Source organism: Pecten maximus, chromosome 15 (genome assembly GCF_902652985.1).
Source record: "Pecten maximus chromosome 15, xPecMax1.1, whole genome shotgun sequence".
Taxonomy (NCBI): domain Eukaryota; kingdom Metazoa; phylum Mollusca; class Bivalvia; order Pectinida; family Pectinidae; genus Pecten; species Pecten maximus.
In genome coordinates, this window is record NC_047029.1 from 10,452,779 (window position 1) to 10,476,401 (window position 23,623).

Here is a 23,623-nt window from a genome sequence, read left to right on the forward strand (position 1 = left end):
CTTAACAAGTTGTCCCAGTAGCCAGAATGTCCCACAAACCAGAAACCATGTAACCAGGTTTTCCTGCTAACCAGCTACCACTAACTACATTGTCCCACAAGCTTATTCCACTAATCGGCCACCACTAATCAAGTTGTTCCACTATAAACCAACCATCAGTAACATAATCTGCCAAAAGTAACTAGGATGTACCAATAACATGACACCATTAATCAGGTTGTCCCACTAACCTGCCAACACTAATCAGGTTGTCCCACTAACCTGCCAACACTAATCAGGTTGTATCACTAATCTGCCACCACTACATATATATAATCAGGTTGTCCCACTAACCTGACACCACTAATCTGGTTGTCCCACTAACCTGATACCACTAATCAGGTCGTCCCACTAACCTGACACCACTAATCAGGTCGTCCCACTAACCTGACACCACTAATCAGGTTGTCCCACTAACCTGACACCACTAATCAGGTCGTCCCACTAACCTGACACCACTAATCAGGTTGTCCCACTAAGCCGGTAGTCACGCAAGCAAGCAACCACTAACAAGATTGTCCCACTAACCAGTCATCACTAATCAGGTTATATCACTAATCTGACACCACTAATCAGGTTGTATCACTAACCTGCCACCACTACATATATATAATCAGGTTGTCCCACTAACCTGACACCACTAATCAGGTCGTTCCACTAACCTGACACCATTACAGGTCGTCCCACTAATCTGACACCATTAATCAGGTCGTCCCACTAATCTGACACCATTACAGGTCGTCCCACTAACCTGCCAACACTAATCAGGTGGTATCACTAATCTGCCACCACTACATATATATAATCAGGTTGTCCCACTAACCTGACACCACTAATCTGGTTGTCCCACTAACCTGATACCACTAATCAGGTCGTCCCACTAACCTGATACCACTAATCAGGTCGTCCCACTAACCTGACACCATTAATCAGGTTGTCTCACTAACCTGACACCACTAATCAGGTTGTCCCACTAACCTGCCACCACTAAGCCGGTAACTAGTCACGCAAGCAAGCAACCACTAACAAGATTGTCCCACTAACCAGTCATCACTAATCAGGTTATATCACTAATCTGACACCACTAATCAGGTTGTATCACTAACCTGCCACCACTATATATATATAATCAGGTTGTCCCACTAACCTGACACCACTAATCTGGTTGTCCCACTAACCTGATACCACTAATCAGGTCGTCCCACTAACCTGACACCACTAATCAGGTCGTCCCACTAACCTGACACCATTACAGGTCGTCCCACTAATCTGACACCATTACAGGTCGTCCCACTAACTTGACACCACTAATCAGGTCGTCCCACTAATCTGACACCATTACAGGTCGTCCCACTAACCTGACACCACTAATCAGGTCGTCCCACTAACCTGACACCATTAATCAGGTCGCCCCACTAACTTGACACCACTAATCAGGTCGTCCCACTAACCTGACACCACTAATCAGGTCGTCCCACTAACCTGACACCATTAATGAGGTCGTCCCACTAACCTGACACCACTAATCAGGTCGTCCCACTAACCTGACACCATTAATCAGGTCGCCCCACTAACTTGACACCACTAATCAGGTCGTCCCACTAACTTGACACCACTAATCAGGTCGTCCCACTAACCTGACACCACTAATCAGGTCGTCCCACTAACCTGACACCATTAATCAGGTCGCCCCACTAACCTGACACCATTAATCAGGTCGTCCCACTAATCTGACACCATTACAGGTCGTCCCACTAACCTGACACCACTAATCAGGTCGTCCCACTAACCTGATACCACTTATCAGGTCGTCCCACTAACCTGACACCACTAATCAGGTTGTCCCACTAACCTGCCACCACTAATCAGGTCGTCCCACTAACCTGACACCATTAATCAGTTTGCCTAACTGATCTGACACCACTAATCAGGTCGTCCCACTAATCTGACACCATTAATCAGGTCGTCCCACTAACCTGACACCACTAATCAGGTCGTCCCACTAACCTGACACCACTAATCAGGTCGTCCCACTAACCTGACACCACTAATCAGGTCGTCCCACTAATCTGACACCACTAATCAGTTTGCCTAACTGATCTGACACCAGAACTCTCTGCAAATGGGATATTTTTTTATCAATTACCCATCTGAAGTGTAGAATATGTTTGTTTCAATTTTCTCCTAATTGACTCTTTTATCTGTAATTTGTCTTTGATACAGAATAGATCTTTTCCAAATTAGCAATATATGTCATTAAAAGTCTTCTTTTTAAATTTTTCTAAAAAAAAAAACACACCTCCAATAATTACCCATAAATTTTAGTTTTTCCATACTTTTTATCCAATGTCATTTCCAATACGATATTCTTTTTTTCCAATGTCATTTCTAATACGATATTAATTTGCTGAAATGTGTTCTCCATTTTAATCTGGTGAGATATTTGATGAATTAGCGTGCATCCAGGGTACTTGTTTCCTAAAGTCGTGTGCACAATCTGATATTTGACCCCGGTCTGCGGGAATCTCATACTTGTATGTCAGTCTCTCCGCGTACAGGGCATGATTAGTTTACCTTTTATCAAGCTAATCATGCCGTGGCCATTGTTTTTAGGTGGATTGGCTTTCGGTATTAACTGACGTTTACCAACAGGTTGAAGATATAATGCTCCATTAGCAGATGGCAACAAATTAAATTCTGGGAATCAGTGATGTGTTGACACAGATGCACCAGAGATAGGAGCGAGTCTCCATTGATTCCCGGAGACCTTTCGTGACCACACTCAGCATAAGTATAGAGCCCAACCCAAGGTATACACTTACGGATATTAAAATCTTGGCAGTCTAACAGTTTAACATTTTAACCAAACTCTCTGAAAAGTAGATTAAATAGATTTTTTAATTTTTTTTTTCCATCGGTAGAATTGTTTTTAAAATTTTCATCATGTCATTAGTAGCAGCATGACATGACTGATGCATTTATATCTTAAACATAAAATCCATCTTCAAAGGTGAACAGTTGGAGATTTCTTCTTTTGTGGTTCAGTCCCTTTTCTGGTTTCCTGTTCAGCAGTGGTCCTGTGATCACAGAGTGAGTCAGTTAACTCTGTTATCAGTAGACAATACTCACACGTCCTATCACCCAGAAACTGTATCCTTCTAGTCATACCCTGGTAACAGTAGGCTATACTCACACGTCCTATCACCCAGAAACTGTATCCTTCTAGTCATACCCTGGTATCAGTAGACAATACTCACACGTCCTATCACCCAGAAACTGTATCCTAGTCATACCCTGGTATCAGTAGACAATACTCACACATCCTATCACCCAGAAACTGTATCCTAGTCATACCCTGGTATCAGTAGACAATATTCACACGTCCTATCACCCAGAAACTATATCCTACTAGTCATACCCTGGTAACAGTAGACAATACTCACATGTCCTATCACCCAGAAACTGTATCCTAGTCATACCCTGGTATCAGTAGACAATACTCACACATCCTATCACCCAGAAACTATATCCTACTAGTCATACCCTGGTAACAGTAGACAATACTCACACGTCCTATCACCCAGAAACTATATCCTACTAGTCATACCCTGGTAACAGTAGACAATACTCACATGTCCTATCACCCAGAAACTGTATCCTAGTCATACCCTGGTAACAGTAGACAATACTCACATGTCCTATCACCCAGAAACTGTATCATAGTCATACCCTGGTATCAGTAGACAATACTCACACATCCTATCACCCAGAATCTGTATCCTAGTCATACCCTGGTATCAGTAGACAATACTCACACATCCTATCACCCAGAAACTATATCCTACTAGTCATACCCTGGTAACAGTAGACAATACTCACACGTCCTATCACCCAGAAACTGTATCCTAGTCATACCCTGTTATCAGTAGACAATACTCACACATCCTATCACCCAGAAACTATATCCTACTAGTCATACCCTGGTATCAGTAGACAATACTCACACGTCCTATCACCCAGAAACTGTATCCTAGTCATACCCTGGTATCAGTAGACAATACTCACACGTCCTATCACCCAGAAACTGTATCCTAGTCATACCCTGGTATCAGTAGACAATATACTCACACGTCCTATCACCCAGAAACTGTATCCCTAGTCATACCCTGGTATCAGTAGACAATACTCACACGTCCTATCACCCAGAAACTGTATCCTAGTCATACCCTGGTATCAGTAGACAATACTCACACGTCCTATCACCCAGAAACTGTATCCTAGTCATACCCTGGTATCAGTAGACAATACTCACACATCCTATCACCCAGAAACTATATCCTAGTCATACCCTGGTATCAGTAGACAATACTCACACGTCCTATCACCCAGAAACTATATCCTACTAGTCATACCCTGGTAACAGTAGACAATACTCACACGTCCTATCACCCAGAAACTGTATCCTAGTCATACCCTGGTATCAGTAGACAATACTCACACGTCCTATCACCCAAAACTGTATCCTAGTCATACCCTGGTAACAGTAGACAATACTCACACGTCCTATCACCCAGAAACTGTATCCTAGTCATACCCTGGTATCAGTAGACAATACTCACACGTCCTATCACCCAGAAACTGTATCCTAGTCATACCCTGGTATCAGTAGACAATACTCACACGTCCTATCACCCAGAAACTGTATCCTAGTCATACCCTGGTATCCGTAGACAATACTCACATGTCCTATCACCCAGAAACTATATCCTACTAGTCATACCCTGGTAACAGTAGACAATACTCACATGTCCTATCACCCAGAAACTGTATCCTAGTCATACCCTGGTATCAGTAGACAATACTCACACATCCTATCACCCAGAAACTATATCCTACTAGTCATACCCTGGTAACAGTAGACAATACTCACACGTCCTATCACCCAGAAACTATATCCTACTAGTCATACCCTGGTAACAGTAGACAATACTCACATGTCCTATCACCCAGAAACTGTATCCTACTAGTCATACCCTGGTAACAGTAGACAATACTCACACGTCCTATCACCCAGAAACTATATCCTACTAGTCATACCCTGGTAACAGTAGACAATACTCACATGTCCTATCACCCAGAAACTGTATCCTAGTCATACCCTGGTATCAGTAGACAATACTCACACATCCTATCACCCAGAAACTATATCCTACTAGTCATACCCTGGTATCAGTAGACAATACTCACACGTCCTATCACCCAGAAACTGTATCCTAGTCATACCCTGGTATCAGTAGACAATATACTCACACGTCCTATCACCCAGAAACTGTATCCCTAGTCATACCCTGGTATCAGTAGACAATACTCACACGTCCTATCACCCAGAAACTGTATCCTAGTCATACCCTGGTATCAGTAGACAATACTCACACGTCCTATCACCCAGAAACTGTATCCTAGTCATACCCTGGTATCAGTAGACAATACTCACACATCCTATCACCCAGAAACTATATCCTACTAGTCATACCCTGGTAACAGTAGACAATACTCACACGTCCTATCACCCAGAAACTGTATCCTAGTCATACCCTGGTATCAGTAGACAATACTCACACGTCCTATCACCCAGAAACTGTATCCTAGTCATACCCTGGTATCAGTAGACAATACTCACACGTCCTATCACCCAGAAACTGTATCCTAGTCATACCCTGGTATCCGTAGACAATACTCACATGTCCTATCACCCAGAAACTGTGTCCTTCTAGTCATACCCTGGTATCAGTAGACAATACTCACACATCCTATCACCCAGAAACTATATCCTACTAGTCATACCCTGGTATCAGTAGACAATACTCACACGTCCTATCACCCAGAAACTGTATCCTAGTCATACCCTGGTATCAGTAGACAATACTCACACGTCCTATCACCCAGAAACTGTATCCTAGTCATACCCTGGTATCAGTAGACAATATACTCACACGTCCTATCACCCAGAAACTGTATCCCTAGTCATACCCTGGTATCAGTAGACAATACTCACACGTCCTATCACCCAGAAACTGTATCCTAGTCATACCCTGGTATCAGTAGACAATACTCACACGTCCTATCACCCAGAAACTGTATCCTAGTCATACCCTGGTATCAGTAGACAATACTCACACATCCTATCACCCAGAAACTATATCCTACTAGTCATACCCTGGTAACAGTAGACAATACTCACACGTCCTATCACCCAGAAACTGTATCCTAGTCATACCCTGGTATCAGTAGACAATACTCACACGTCCTATCACCCAGAAACTGTATCCTAGTCATACCCTGGTATCAGTAGACAATACTCACACGTCCTATCACCCAGAAACTGTATCCTAGTCATACCCTGGTATCCGTAGACAATACTCACATGTCCTATCACCCAGAAACTGTGTCCTTCTAGTCATACCCTGGTATCAGTAGACAATACTCACACGTCCTATCACCCAGAAACTGTATCCTACTAGTCATACCCTGGTATCAGTAGACAATACTCACACGTCCTATCAACCAGATCGAAACTATATCCTACTAGTCATACTCTGGTATCAGTAGACAATACTCACACGTCCTATCACCCAGAAACTGTATCCTAGTCATACCCTGGTATCAGTAGACAATATACTCACACGTCCTATCACCCAGAAACTGTATCCTAGTCATACCCAGGTATCAGTAGACAATACTCACACGTCCTATCACCCAGAAACTGTGTCCTTCTGGTCATACCCTGGTATCAGTATACAATACTCACACGTCCTATCACCCAGAAACTGTGTCCTACTAGTCATACCCTGGTATCAGTAGACAATACTCACACGTCCTATCACCCAGAAACTGTATCCTAGTCATACCCTGGTATCAGTAGACAATACTCACATGTCCTATCACCCAGAAACTGTATCCTAGTCATACTCTGGTATCAGTTGACAATACTCACACGTCCTATCACCCAGAAACTGTATCCTAGTCATACTCTGGTATCAGTTGACAATACTCACACGTCCTATCACCCAGAAACTGTATCCTAGTCATACTCTGGTATCAGTTGACAATACTCACACGTCCTATCACCCAGAAACTGTATCCTTCTAGTTATACTCTGGTACAGTATCAGTTGACAATACTCACACGTCCTATCACCCAGAAACTGTATCCTAGTCATACCCTGGTATCAGTAGACAATATTCACACGTCCTATCACCCAGAAACTGTATCCTAGTCATACCCTGGTATCAGTAGACAATACTCACACATCCTATCACCCAGAAACTGTATCCTAGTCATACCCTGGTATCAGTAGACAATATTCACACGTCCTATCACCCAGAAACTGTATCCTAGTCATACCCTGGTAACAGTAGACAATACTCACACGTCCTATCACCCAGAAACTGTATCCTAGTCATACCCTGGTATCAGTAGACAATATTCACACGTCCTATCACCCAGAAACTGTATCCTAGTCATACCCTGGTATCAGTAGACAATACTCACACATCCTATCACCCAGAAACTGTGACCTTGACCTTATAATACAGTTGTTATTTTCAAGGTGACCTTGACGTTCCTAACTTCCATAATTACCTGTAGCATTTGAGACACCTACTACCATTTCTTGATTCTTATCTAAATGCTATAATTTTTTTCTGTGTATATCATTGACCTTCACCTGATAATACAATGGTTATTTTCAGGGTGACCTTGACATTCCTTACTGATGTTTTCCTGTGTATATTTTGATAACCTTGACCTTACTGTTGAATATTTTCTGATCTGTCTCTTTTTCTTTGACCTTCACCTTTCCTGCATACATATTTGACCTTGACCTACCAGTTGGATCTTGCTCTGCTCCAGTCTCCGTGGGTTGACCAGGAGTATATCCCATCTGTTCAAGCCTTATGTTCACATACTTGGTCAGGTAGTTGAGTTCATCATCTGTGAGGTTTTCAGGGCGGATTTGTCCTAAAAAATTAAATTAATACATTATGCACAAGCTAAAATGATTGATATGGACATGCAGTGCAAACATGGAATTAATATTTGGAATAGAGCTATTATATATGTCTAAAGGTGTAATTTAACATCACTGGATTAGAAGAGAAGTAATTCTAGAATGTACAAGTCATTGTAGGATTTGTGTAAAATTTACAAAATATTGGTTTTTTTTCTTTGCCATTTGTTTTCCCAATCCATGTCAATTGAATGTGAATAAGGCATCGATAAACATTAGGAAGATCCATAGAGAATGTTTTGGGGAAATAGTGATAAGTAACTCCCAAGTTTCGAAATCCAAGATTGACACCTGTCAGCAAATTTGTTGTTGTCTCAAGTTTAATATTATCACAACACTATCATATATTTCACAGCATACAATATTCTTACCAATCAAATATTCAAAAAACAATAACCATGAATCACCATCAGATACTCGGACAACAACAGAATCACTATCAAATTCTCATACCACAACAGAATCACCATCATATACTCAAACTACAACAGATTCACCATCAAGTTCTCAAACCACAACTGAATCACCATCAGATACTCAATCTACAACAGAACCACCATAAGATATTTAAACAACAGAATCACCATCATATACTCAAACTACAACAGAATCACCATCAAATTCTCAAACCACAACTGAATCACCATCATATATTCAAACCACAACAGAATCACCATCAAATTCTCAAACCACAACAGAATCACCATCAAGTTCTCAAACCTCAACAGAATCACTATCATACACTCAAACCACAACAGAATCACCATCAGATTCTCAAACTACAACAGAATCACCATCAGATTCTCAAACTACTACAGAAACACCATCAAGTTCTCAAACCTCAACAGAATCACTATCATACACTCAAACCACAACAGAATCACCATCAGATTCTCAAACTACAACAGAATCACCATCAAATTCTCAAACCACAACAGAATCACCATCAAAGTCTCAAACAACAACAGAATCACCATTATAGATATTAAAACATAACAAAATCACCATCAAATTCTCAAACTACTACAGAATCACCATCAAGTTATCAAACCACAACAGAATCACCATCAGATACTCAAACAACAGAATCACCATCAGATACTCAAACTACAACAGAATCACTATCAAATTATCAAACCACAACAGAATCACCATCAAAATCTTAAACTACAACAGAATCACCATCAGATGGTCATACTACAACAGAATCACCATCATATATTTAAACCACAACAGAATCACCATCATATATTTAAACTACAACAGAATCACCATCATATATTTAAACTACAACAGAATCACCATCATATATTTAAACCACAACAGAATCACCATCAAATACTCAAACAACAGAATCACCATCAGATACTCAAACTACAACAGAATCACCATCAGATACTCAAACTACTACAGAATTACCATCATATACTCAAACCACAACAGAATCGCCATCAGATGCTCAAACTACAACAGATTCACCATCAGATGCTCAAACCACAACAGATTCACCATCAGATATTCAAACCACAACAGAATCACCATCAGATTCTCAAACCACAACAGAATCACCATCAAATTCTCAAACCACAACAGAATCACCATCAAATTCTCAAACCACAACAGAATCACCATCAAATTCTCAAACTACAACAGAATCACCATCAAATTCTCAAACAACAACAGAATCACCATTAGATATTCGAACCACAACAGAATCACCATCATATACTCAAACTACAACAGATTCACCATCAGATATTCAAACCACAACAGAATCACCATCAGATTTTCAAACCACAACAGAATCACCATCAAATTCTCAAACCACTACAGAATCACCATCAAATTCTCAAACCACAACAGAATCACCATCAAATTCTCAAACTACAACAGAATCACCATCAAATTCTCAAACAACAACAGAATCACCATTAGATATTCGAACCACAACAGAATCACCATCATATTCTCAAACTACAACAGAATCACCATCAAATTCTCAAACCACAACAGAATCACCATCAAGTTCTCAAACCACAACAGAATCACAATCAAATTCTCAAACCACAACAGAATCACCATTATAGATATTCAGAACACACCTTATTCCCACAAAAGACTATACATCATAATGATGTTATCTGAAAACCGTTGTTTTATCCTTTTAAATGTACTTTCATAGCATGTAGGGGAAGGGACAGTCCTCACAATCTGATTTCTATAAATTTTACATTGACAACTCCTGTGACATCTCCCACGAGACATCCTGCCAAATTATGCCAATAAATATAAGGCATTACTGTGATTTCTTTGCCCTTCATCGTTAATCAAGCTAACTCCACGTTAGTGATAAAACACACATCTCTTCGTATCCAATGCTTAAATTAATGGTCTTGGCTTTCACAGTACAAAACTGTATCCTTCTAATTTGTCAGCCATTGTCGGTAGCTGGGCGTCATTGTCATCGTTACAATGATTGGTTTACAAAACTAAGAGCAATGCTGGAATGCCACGCTGTTTTAGTGCCACTAACGAAAGGCAAACAAGATTTTGTTTGAATTGAATGTTTCCCCGGAAACGAAGCACGAAGAGCTCCAGTGGTGTTGCTATTAATGCATTACAATATACATTGAAGCATTGACATCAGTGTATGCCTAATTTAAATGTATAGAATAATTAAATTTGAACTGTTGGCAGCTGAAGTGCTAAATCAAAATAAAAGTGTCACATTCTTTCAGACAGAAAGTCTTATTTCTGAAAATGCAACTATACAATAAACCTTGATGTCCTCTTGTGTTTCACACAAGGAGGGACATCACACCTATACAATAAACCTTGATGTCCTCTTGTGTTCCACACAAGGAGGGACATCACACCTATACAATAAACCTTGATGTCCTCTTGTGTTTCACACAAGGAGGGACATCACACCTATATAATAAACCTTGATGTCCTCTTGTGTTTCACACAAGGAGGGACATCACACCTATACAATAAACCTTGATGTCCTCTTGTGTTCCACACAAGGAGGGACATCACACCTATACAATAAACCTTGATGTCCTCTTGTGTTTCACACAAGGAGGGACATCACAACTATACAATAAACCTTGATGTCCTCTTGTGTTTCACACAAGGAGGGACATCACATCTATACAATAAACCTTGATGTCCTCTTGTGTTCCACACAAGGAGGGACATCACACCTATACAATAAACCTTGATGTCCTCTTGTGTTCCACACAAGGAGGGACATCACAACTATACAATAAACCTTGATGTCCTCTTGTGTTCCACACAAGGAGGGACATCACACCTATACAATAAACCTTGATGTCCTCTTGTGTTCCACACAAGGAGGGACATCACAACTATACAATAAACCTTGATGTCCTCTTGTGTTCCACACAAGGAGGGACATCACAACTATACAATAAACCTTGATGTCCTCTTGTGTTCCACACAAGGAGGGACATCACAACTATACAATAAACCTTCAGACCCTCTTGTGCACACAAAAAATCAAAGCATAAATTAAGAAATTACTAAACAAATTACTTGAAATGAAGAAAAAATTGTTCAAAAAGTCAACTGAATCTTAATACAGTGGAACCTCTATAAACCGAACATGCATGGGACATGACTATTTGTTCGGTTTACAGAGGGTTCGGTTTGGAGAAGTTGATCGAAAAATGACCGGTCGAATTCCGGATATAATTGGTCGGACGATTTTTTATTAGAATGCACCCGATTACAAACCGGCACGTACACACGTAGACAATATTTGGTTTGTCTGAATAATATGCATATTATGAAAGTTAATCAATGTACATGTATATATTGCAGAATATATAAGAAAGGCAAATGACTTTAACTATAGTTTTAAACAGTTTTTTCACATGTACAACTACACTTTACGATCGACCTACATTTTGTTACATCCGGTGAAGCTTCCGTCATGTGGATGGGGCCGATAGTCCAATACGGAATATTTTACATATCGACTAATATTAAAGGGTGTGAAGATGTTTTGTTTCAATATCAATTACAATTGATCAGTTGATACTGGTCGTATTTCCGACATCGCTGTTGTCTTTTACGAAAACAACCCCCTTTGGGCCTCATTTAAATTAAATGCGAAACTCAGGCTTCTAGCTCTACTTGCATTGAGAAGATAAACGAACTGACGCGCTTCAATGAAGTGTGACATTGTTTCATAATTATCGTGTTGATTATACACTAGGCCATCCGTCATAATGCCCCCTTGGGATATATATTGGGTACCTGTACAATCACCTACGTAGCTCCCGAGACAATAAGGCTTCACACAATACCCGTCACAGTTGTTGTTTCACGGTTGACTGGCCTGACCTCGTGTCATAATCGCTCAGGTAAGGCCGGTTTTCAGAAGTAATTTTTGGTATATTTTAACAGGAACCGGACGCAAAATCGGTCCGGTGTTCGGAATTCAGAGGGATCGGTATTTGGAAGTTTTTTAATACTATAATAAAGAAGGACCAATTCCGTACAATGTCAATTCGTTCGGTATTCAGAGGTGTTCGGTTTTTAGAAGGTTCGGTTTTCGGAAGTTGCACTGTATCTAATTTCTAACACCGTTTCTTTTTCTGGGTACTTAATTGAATTTCCTGTAAAAATATACATGAACTCAATAACTGAAGGTCCAAAGTTTTTTGTTGCTCTTTCCTAGGTTAATCTATTAATATTATATTGGAAATTTTCTCCAGTTTAGACTCGGCATTCAGGAAGAAATGACCCTTTAGTAATAACGAAACATGAAACTTCCTTGTCCAAAGGATGATTTGAAAACAAATTTCTTTAAAATATCATCAGCTGTCCTGCTGGGGTAAGTCTGATAAAGACTTAAATATCAAAGTTCACATTAAACTGACTTTTGCCTCCAATTCTGGTAAGCTTGAATGTAAATGATTGTTGCACATGTTGTTTGGGTGGTCAGGTGGTGTGATGGAAACACACACCTTTGCCCCGATCGAACATGGAAAGGTTTGGGGTCCTCCCTACATTTTCCTACCACAGTAACACCCCTCAAGTGCGCATGCTCCCATCTGGGCCATCTGGGCCATCAAGGGCCATCCGGGCCATCTGGGCCATCAAGGGCCATCCGGGCCATCCGGGCCATCCGGGCCATCAAGGGCCATCCGGGCCGTCCAGGCCATCTGGGCCATCAAGGGCCATCCGGGCCATCTGGGCCATCAAGGGCGATCTATCTTTACATCACTAGGTGTTTTTGTTTTTTTATCTCTTCATGTCCACCAAATTATTCTGATTAAATTTTAAGGTTTGGGGAATCAATATGGTTTCCATTTTTACATCCTATCAGTAAGTTCTACCATATTCAAAAGAATCTTTCACTACTTTACATTTACTCAAAAGGGGATGTTTTTAGTGAACTAAATGTGGCTTTTTTTCTCTCCGTAAGATGTTCTTCATTTACATACACTTTATACTTACCCATCATTAGCTTGGAGAGAAGATCTGCATATTTGGCTGGTAGGTCAATGTCTGGACCAGAAGAAGTCATCAACGCTGGCTCATCTGTTAAAATATACATTATGAGGCTCAAAGTCAATCAGAGTATATCTTCATAAACTGTTTTTCCAATAATGCATTCTAAATTGAAGATGTATGTAAAAAGAGGCCCATAGGGCTTGTGCTGTATTCTTCCGTTATGCTACTTTAGTGTCCAAGGCCTATATAATTTAGATAGATGCTTATACGATTATATATTGTTAGAGCGACTTGTACGGTGAGGATTTCCGTAACTTCCATATCATGACCCGGAGACTTAGTTACCAGGAGCGAGATGGGACCCCTGAGATATCGGGGTGCATGACCAAGTTCATCTCTTTGTGTCAAACAAGCAGTATTAATGGTGAATGTGTGGCAATCTCAACTCATTCGGAATTATGACCGATCTGTCAGTCCCAAGAGGCTGACTGGAAGGACAACAGGGGACAAATCACCCAACCATAAATCAAAGGGCCTGGCATGAGGGAGGATTGCTGGGACAAATCACTCAACCGTAAATCAAGGTACTAGCTGGAAGGACTGCAGCAACAAATAATTCAACCATAAATCAAAGGGCTGGCCCGAGGGAGGACTGCACAGACAAATCACTCATTTGTAAATCAAATGGCTGGCTGGAGGGAGGACTCAAGATACAAGCAACTCGCTGATCAATCAAAGGGGATGGTTGGAGGGAGGACTATATGGACAAATCACTCAACCGTAAATCAATGGGCTGGCTGGAGGGAGGACTGCGGGAACAAATCACTCAACCATAAATCAATGGACTGGCTGGAGGGAGGACTGCAGAGACAAATCACTCAACCATAAATCAAGGAGCTGGATGGAGGGAGGACTGCAAGGACAAATCGCTCAACCATAAATCAAAAGGCTTGCTGGAGGGAGGACTGCAGGGACAAATCACTCAACCATAAATCAAGGAGCTGGATGGAGGGAGGACTGCAGAGACAAATCACTCAACCATAAATCAAGGTACTAGCTGGAAGGACTCCAGGGACAAACCACTCAACCATAAATCAAGGGGCTAGCTGGAGGGAGGACTGCAAGGACAAACCACTCAACCATAAATCAAGGGGCTAGCTGGAGGGAGGACTGCAGGAACAAACCACTCAACTATGAATCAAGGGGCTAGCTGGAGGGAGGACTGCAGGGACAAACCACTCAACCATAAATCAAAGAGGCTAGCTGGAGGGAGGACTGCAGGGACAAATCACTCAACCATAAATCAAGGGGCTAGCTGGAGGGAGGACTGCAGGGACAAACCACTCAACCATGAATCAAGGGGCTAGCTGGAGGGAGGACTGCAGGGACAAACCACTCAACCATGAATCAAGGGGCTAGCTGGGAAGACAACAGTGACAAATCTCTAAATCATACTGATAAGGGGCTGTAAGGGAAGGAACAATGACAAATCAATTAATCAGAAACAGAGGTTCTACACTCATTTCTTCATGTCCATGTAAACAGACTTCCGAGACATGGGATCTCAGCTGTATTCCAACTCTTGGTTGCGTGACTACTCTCCCCACAAGAAGGGCTCAACGAAGGGGAAAATCCTGATAGCAGATATGTATATTTATCTGGTAGTCATACTTGACAAGTAGTGTATAAAAGGAAAAGTACTGATGATGGGCAGATAGAGCCAGATAAGGATGATGTACCATTGGATAAGCTCATTTGTCTTTCACATATACAAATTATATCAAATACTAAATATTCAAATCAAATTTTTTAATGTTTCTTTATAAATTGTTAAGTCATGACAACAATAATATATAAAATTTAATTCAAGAACTAGTCTGAGATCTTTCTGATATACTTACCATTTACAGCTTCCTGCATCTCATCTGTCGACCATTCATAAGGATTGTCTCCCTTTGTTTCTGATTCTGTCTGTTCCCAAGTTGGCTGTGAGTCTACCAACTCCTGCGGAAGTGAATCTGCGTATTGTTCAGTCGAGTATGACTCATTATCATCAGGCAGAGCATCACCGTACATGTCCGTGGGGTACATCTCATTATCATTGGGCGGAGAATCCTGGTAGAATCCAGCAACATCAACACCACTGTCCTCAGAAAGGGGCTGCTCAAAGTCCTCACCAGCATACCCTTGGGGGTCGTATGGGAAACCCTGGTCATCTGTCGCTCGTAACTGCTGCAGATAGTACTGCAACTGTTGGAGGTCATCCGGACTGAGGCCATAACTGTCTCTCTTTTCTGCCTCATAATTAGATGGTTCCGATTCTCCAGTTCCTGAGAGGTAGTTTAAATAATTTTCTCCACCATCACTAGAAAATTCCCTTTTAAGATATGGCTGTGGTGATTTGTCAAAATATTTATGTACTTTAATGATTTCGTCTCTTTTGTTGGCATTATTACCTAGTAAAACACTGTTCTCTTGTGGCTCATATGCATTATAATATTCTTCAAATAATTTTTCCAAGGCAGTGGAAATTTCGTTATTAACATCAAAATCTTGCTTTTCTGTCCACGGAGCCTCTATTGTTTGACATTTACTTGGCTGAAATGTGTAATGTTTCCTATACGCATAGAGAGCATTTTGTATTAAACACTGGGTAAGTTCGTCCTGCCAGGAGTAGCCTCCCTTGATGAGGTTGCGTATCTGGTCCTGAAGAGACCCAAGAGACTTCTGGCTGAGTTGGTACTGGTAGGGTTCCTCTTGGACCCGGTCCACACGCTGACAGTTCCCAAATAGTAAATCTGAAACACATAACACAAGATATGGTCCATTACACAATTTACTATTCTAAAATTCACAGTGATTACCATATTTGACCTATTAAGTGCTGGCCCCTATAAGTGTACCCCCACCTTTTCCAGAAAAAGATGATGGGTGTGCTAATTTAACATTTAAAAAGTTCTTTATCACACTTATCTGCCATTATACACCATTGATCTGCCAATATACCTCACTAATCTGCCAATATACCTCACTAATCTGCCATCATACCTCACTGATCTGCCAATATACCTCATGATCACTGATCTGCCATCATACCTCACTAATCTGCCAAAATACCTCACTGATCTGCCAATATACCTCTTTAATCTGCCAATATACCTCATTGATCTGCCAATATACCTCACTTATCTACCAATATACCTCACTTATCTGCCAATTTACCTCACTAGTCTGTCAATATACCTCACTAATCTGTCAATATACCTCACTAATCTGCAAATATACATAAAGTTTTATTTGTAAATGAACTATAGAATTTTTTTCTGTATGTTGTTTTATTAAGCACATTTCTTTTGTGTTTTTGAAAGTGCCAATTGTGCTGTTGGATCGAACATGGTATTACATAAGTATACAGATCAGTATACACTCACAGTTCCAAATTAAGAAGTTTATGCAGTATTCAGATAGCATTTCTGTATAATGTTTGGGCTGCACTTACATAGCACTTCTATTGCATTGCCTTAGTACCAGTGTATAGTAATGAATACCGTTTAGATGGAATAGCACGGTAGGTACAGGTATCTACTAAAACATTAGTGATGTTGTGTAATGAAATAATTCACTGTCGCATTTATTGAAATTGTAATATGTAGAAAATTCTCACTCTGAAGAAAAAATTAGAAGAGTACTTGTCTTGCAGTTAGGAAAGCTTTGGAATTTTCTCACATAAAACATGACTCTAATATGCTGTACCCTTTCCCTTTTGACAACAGGGGACATACAGCTTTAATACAAACTCTGCCTTTCAAGCATGGAAAAATAAAAAGACCTCATTGATCTACAAGAGGTCCATCCAAACAATACAGGGGACCCTATTTAATCTAAAAAAAGGGCCTGATTTTTATAATAGCTACTGAAACCTATTTACAAGAGGCCCAGAGGGCCTGTATCGCTCACCTGGTTTCATGAGATATGAAACAAGAATGATGCGTAAGTATATTTGTTGCTGGTATTGCTATGTCAATATACATCATAAGCATTTTATATGGGTACATGTACATTGGTTTTATTTTAATACTAAAAATGCCACAAAGTGCATTAATCCATGAAATGAAATTCGACTTTTGGGGCGACCCCATAGGGATGCTACCACACAAATGTGAGTGATATCCATTGCTTAGTTTCAGAGAAGAACTTGTTTAGACCAATTGACCCCTTTTGACCCTGCCCCCTGGGGGGTCAACTCCTTCCTTTATACAATTTTGAATCCCTACCCCAATAGGATGCTACCAGTCAAACCATTGCTAAGTTTCAGAGAATAAGTTGTTTAAATCAATTTAGCCAAATTGACCCCTTTTGGCCCCACCCCTCAGCCCCCTGGTGGCCCAGGTCAACCCCAACATTTACAATTTCGAATCCCCACCCCATAACCATGCTACCATACAAATGTGAGTAATATCCATTGCTTAGTTTCAGAGAAGAAGTTGTTTAAAACAAATTGACCAATTTTGGCCCCGCCCCTCAGGCCCCTGGGGGTCAGCCCCACCATTTGTACAATTTTGAATCCCCACCCCATAGGGATGCTACCAGGCAAATATGAGCAACATCCATTGCTTAGTTTCAGAGAAGAAGTCGTTTATATCAATTCTGCAAAACTGACCCCTTTTGGCCCCGCCCCTCAGACCCAAGGGGGTTCGGCCCCATCAATTGTACAATTTCAAATTCCTACCCCAAGGTGATGCTACCAGTAAAATATGAGAGATATCCATTGCTTGGTTCCAGAGAAGAAGTCAATTATATGAATATAGCCCGATTGAACACATTTGGCCCCGCCCCTCAGGCCCCTGGGGGGTCAGCCCCATCATTTGTACAATTTTGAATCCCCACCCCATAAAGATGCTACCAGGCAAATATGAGCGACAGCCATTGCTCGGTTTCAGAGAAGAAGTCGTTTATATCAATATAGCCGGATTCGCCCACATTCGGCCCCGCCCCTCAGGCCCCTAAGGGGTCAGCCCCATCAATTGTACAATTTTGAATTCCCACCCTATAATGATGCTACCAGGCAAATATGAGCAATAGCCATTGCTTGGTTTCAGAGAAGAAGTCGTTTATATCAATATAGCCCAATTGACCACATTCGGCCCCGCCCCTCAGGCCCCTGGGGGGTCAGCCCCATCATTTGTACAATTTTGAATCCCCACCCCATAGTGATGCTACCAGGCAAATATGAGCGATAGCCATTGCTTGGTTTCAGAGAAGAAGTCGTTTATATCAAAAGCGCCAAATTGACCCCTTTTGGCCCCGCCCCTGAGGCCCCCAGGGGGTCAACCCTATCATTTGTACAATTTTGAGTCCCCTACCCATAGGGATGATTCTGACCAAATTTGTTAAAATTCTGATCAGCGGTTATGAAGAAGAAGTCAAATAAGTCAATTGTTGACGGACGGACGACGGACGCCACGGTATGGCATAAGCTCACCTTGGTCCTCCTCACTACACCTCCTTACCCATAATTCCCTGTCACCTCACCACACTTCCTTACCCACTAATTCCCTGTCTCCTCATTACACCTCCTTACCCACTAATTCCCCGTCTCCTCACTACACCTCCTTACCCACTAATTCCCTATCTCCTCACTACACCTCCTTACCCACTAATTCCCTGTCTCCTCACTACACCTCCTTACCCACTAATTCCCCGTCTCCTCACTACACCTCCTAACCCCACTAATTCCCTGTCTCCTCACTACACCTCCTTACCCAATAATTCCCTGTCTCCTCACTACACCTCCTTACCCAATAATTCCCTGTCTCCTCACTACACCTCCTTACCCACTAATTCCCTGTCTCCTCACTACACCTCCTTACCCACTAATTCCCTGTCTCCTCACTACACCTCCTTACCCACTAATTCCCTGTCTCCTCACTACACCTCCTTACCCACTAATTCCCTGTCTCCTCACTACACCTCCTAACCCCACTAATTCCCCTCACTACACCTCCTTACCCCACTAATTCCCTGTCACCTCACTACACCTCCTTACCCACTAATTCCCCGTCTCCTCACTACACCTCCTTACCCACTAATTCCCCGTCTCCTCACCACACCTCCTTACCCACTAATTCCCTGTCTCCTCACTACACCTCCTTACCCACTAATTCCCTGTCACCTCACTACACCTCCTTACCCACTAATTCCCCGTCTCCTCACTACACCTCCTTACCCACTAATTCCCCTCACTACACCTCCTTACCCACTAATTCCCTGTCTCCTCACTACACCTCCTTACCCACTAATTCCCCGTCTCCTCACTACACCTCCTTACCCACTAATTCCCTGTCTCCTCACTACACCTCCTTACCCACTAATTCCCTGTCTCCTCACTGCACCTCCTTACCCACTAATTCCCTGTCACCTCACTACACCTCCTTACCCACTGTCTCCTCACTACACCTCCTTACCCACTAATTCCCCGTCTCCTCACTACACCTCCTTACCCCACTCATTCCCCGTCTCCTCACTACACCTATGTGTCCCCTAATCCCCCTAAACAACAAAACCTTGTATCTCATTGTCAGCTGAGCTGTGACCTACGAGACGACCAGTTCGTTAGCAGCACTGAGACAATACATCATCTGACAGGTCTTCATTTGTAAACACAAATTATTACTTGTAAGTTGCTGTGATGTATCGATTAAATTAGCGACAGTTTTGTCGGCGATGTCGTCAGGCACTAAAAGATGTATGCATGCACAGCAATTCTGAGTGTTGCATGTGGAAGCCTCGTTCTTGTGTTACTGAAGATTCTCCTAACATTACCTATAAATTGCTCTGCTGATCTGGGTTTATCTCTCTACATAATCTGTAAAACACAGCCTCTCTCTGAGTGTAAGATGGCTGCCGGTTATGATGCCGACATCTATGTCAAATAACAGCACTGATCATAGATACATTTTCGAGGTAATCTTTTCTGATGGATTTCATTTTTGTCTGACAGTGAACCTATGTCGGCTGCCATGCCGACAGGAAATCGGTGGTCTGTATCCCGACTTTCCATCGACCTCTAATCCTGGCCATTTCCTGTGCCTTCCCCTGGCATATGTCAGAGGGGAACTCGCACACAATGGCCTCCATTTCCTGTCACTGTCAACCATTTTTCATGTTCCAAAATGCAGGCTTCAACAAAATGCCACTTCCAATTAGTGACCGAGGGTCAGTACTGATTTTGCTCGTTAAGATCAACCATGTCCCCACAACTTCAAATTATACGTTTGTGTAAACTCTGCCCAAACCTTAACCTCCAGTTGCTTGTCCCTTCACAGTATTTCAGCACTCCAACATATGTAGCCCCCCATTAGCATTTTTGATCATGCTGGTCATAGTAACACAATAACGCATACAACATATCCTAAATAATACAACTATATTCAGTGATCTTGGCATGAAATAAAATATAAAATATATAACTTTTCCATGTTTTTTTTTTTTTTTGATTTCTTTGGTTAATTTCAGACAGAGATTATGATGATTAAAGTTCATGATTTTCCTTAAACATGTGACTTTCAGTAATATTAATATGTTGTCTCCCTCTTCCTTAACTGTATCTTTGGATTATTTTAATATACTAGAGTTGCCTCCCTTTTATAAACCAGATTTATCTCCACTTACATATTCGATAGTTGTCTCCATTTTATATCAGATTTGTCGGCCCTAACATATTTGATAGTTGTCTCCCTTTTATATAAATCAGATTTGTCTCCCCTTTCATATACTAGAGCTGTCTCCCGTTTATATAAATCAGATTTATCTCCCCTTTCATATACCAGAGCTGTCTCCCGTTTATATAAATCAGATTTATCTCCCCTTTCATATACCAGAGCTGTCTCCCGTTTATATAAATCAGATTTGTCTCCCCTTTCATATACCAGAGCTGTCTCCCGTTTATATAAATCAGATTTATCTCCCCTTTCATATACCAGAGCTGTCTCCCGTTTATATAAATCAGATTTATCTCCCCTTTCATATACCAGAGCTGTCTCCTGTTTATATAAATCAGATTTGTCTCCCCTTTCAGATACCAGAGCTGTCTCCATTTTATATAAATCAGATTTGTCTCCCCTTTCAGATACCAGAGCTGTCTCCATTTTATATAAATCAGATTTGTCTCCCCTTTCATATACCAGAGCTGTCTCCATTTTATATAAATCAGATTTGTCTCCCCTTTCAGATACCAGAGCTGTCTCCATTTTATATAAATCAGATTTGTCTCCCCTTTCATATACCAGAGCTGTCTCCATTTTATATAAATCAGATTTGTCTCCCCTTTCAGATACCAGAGCTGTCTCCATTTTATATAAATCAGATTTGTCTCCCCTTTCAGATACCAGCGCTGTCTCCCTTTTATACACCAGATTCACCCCTTATTGTATATACCAGTTATCTCCCTTTCATATACCCAAGATATCTCCCATTATATATTTGCCCTTACACGTACAACTCCATCTTAGTGCAACATGCCCAGAAATAATCCCATCCATATTTATTGCTCATTTTTAGACTGATTGAGGCTATGTATTGGCCCCCTGGGCATACTGCACATATAAACCTGGAAGTCAAAATTTATACAAAATATTTGACATTACTAATTTGTGATCAGCTCAAGTCTTGCTGTCACTTTGACGTCTGCTAATTATCCATTAGAGTCAGGGTGACGAGATGTACAACCCATATCCCTCATTTATTTCCCAAAATCTCATGGGATATTGTTATATCATGTGACTTCATATTTCCTTGGTTTTCTCCTTTGCTATGATAAATCCTCTCATGCCTGAAGGGAATCTCCTCAGAGGTTTACAGGGACACAGAGAAATAATGCAGCTGTTTTATTTTTTTCATATTCTCAGTTGAATGATATGGTCATTAGTTTTAACACTAAACAGTTACAGTTAAAAAATCATTCTCAATACACACTTAACAATACAGATATGTTGTTGTCATCATTGTCATTGTCATTGCTGCCACTGCCACCACCAACACCACAACCATCAGAATCATCATCAAAATCATCATCAGAATCATCAGAATCGTATACCCGCCATCATCTTCATCATTCTTATCAAATACAGAGGATTTTTACTTGATATTTAAAAATTTTGCTTGTGAAACTTATGTTTCAGTTAAGAACTAAAAGAAAAGTCTAAAATTTTAAATGTAAATAGAGGAGAATGATACTGTGAATTCCAAGCCTTAAACAAGAATATTTACTATAGCTCGGCTGACTTTTAAAAACAACATCTTTTAAGATATACTTTCGGATGTTGCAGGGTCAATTTTTCTTTTAAATAAAAACCTTTAGTCTATAATCTTTGCGTGAACAAAGGGTAAAACATTAGGATTCTCAATCCGTCCCAAAAATTGGGAAGGTTTATTGGAAAATATTCTTGTGGTCTTCCTTCATGACAGAAAGCAGACTTGGTCGATGATGTAGATCTCGAAGGAAACAAGAACTTTGACCTATGTATGTGATCAGACTGTGTGACTCGTATGTTTCCGGTACTACATGTACTGATTATACAATACAGCAGGCCTCACTATCGATATGAACTCCTGGTAAACGATCCACCACTCTACTGTTAATGTATGGACCAAAGGGAGATAATTACAATACTACCTCAATTATTGAGTTATACTAGTCCTAAAATAGTCTTAAAGAATGTCACTAGTATTGCAAAACCCAGGAAAAATAAAGTTTGAAAAACACCCTTTATAAAAACGTTTTCTTTTCATATTATGAGGTCTGATACGAATTCTGATAGTCGGAGTTTGGTCAAGCCTGTCTAATGAGACACTCCAAGGGACTGGCTGTAAGAAGAGTTTTATTATAGACATTTTATTTTATCATGTGATCGCCGATAGAGTCTAAGATACACAAAATCACTGATAGAAAAATAGTCTCAGATTCACAAATCACTAAAAGAAAACCAGTTGGAGATACATAAATTACTAACGGAAAAACTACAGTAAATT

At 40.8% G+C, this 23,623-nt stretch overlaps 1 protein-coding gene and 1 long non-coding RNA gene across 4 annotated transcripts in view; both read right to left on the reverse strand.

The window, feature by feature from the left end:
• LOC117344280 overlaps positions 1-23,623 on the reverse strand; it is a 95,475-nt gene that overhangs the window by 9,449 nt on the left and 62,403 nt on the right. For both annotated transcript variants that reach the window (XM_033906973.1, XM_033906974.1), the window contains exons 3-5: positions 15,496-16,392; positions 13,598-13,681; positions 7,927-8,058 (exon numbers count right to left, since the gene is read on the reverse strand). In XM_033906973.1, coding sequence (XP_033762864.1) covers positions 7,927-8,058; positions 13,598-13,681; positions 15,496-16,392 — 1,113 coding nt within the window. The remainder of the gene's footprint in view (positions 1-7,926; positions 8,059-13,597; positions 13,682-15,495; positions 16,393-23,623) is intronic.
• On the reverse strand, positions 19,174-19,996 carry LOC117344281. Of its 2 annotated transcripts, none has more exons than XR_004536145.1 (3): positions 19,843-19,996; positions 19,705-19,740; positions 19,174-19,564 (listed from the first exon to the last, which is right to left on the reverse strand). It is a non-coding gene; the product is annotated as an uncharacterized LOC117344281 (long non-coding RNA). The 2 variants fall into 2 exon arrangements; XR_004536144.1 differs by having other exon boundaries at positions 19,633-19,740.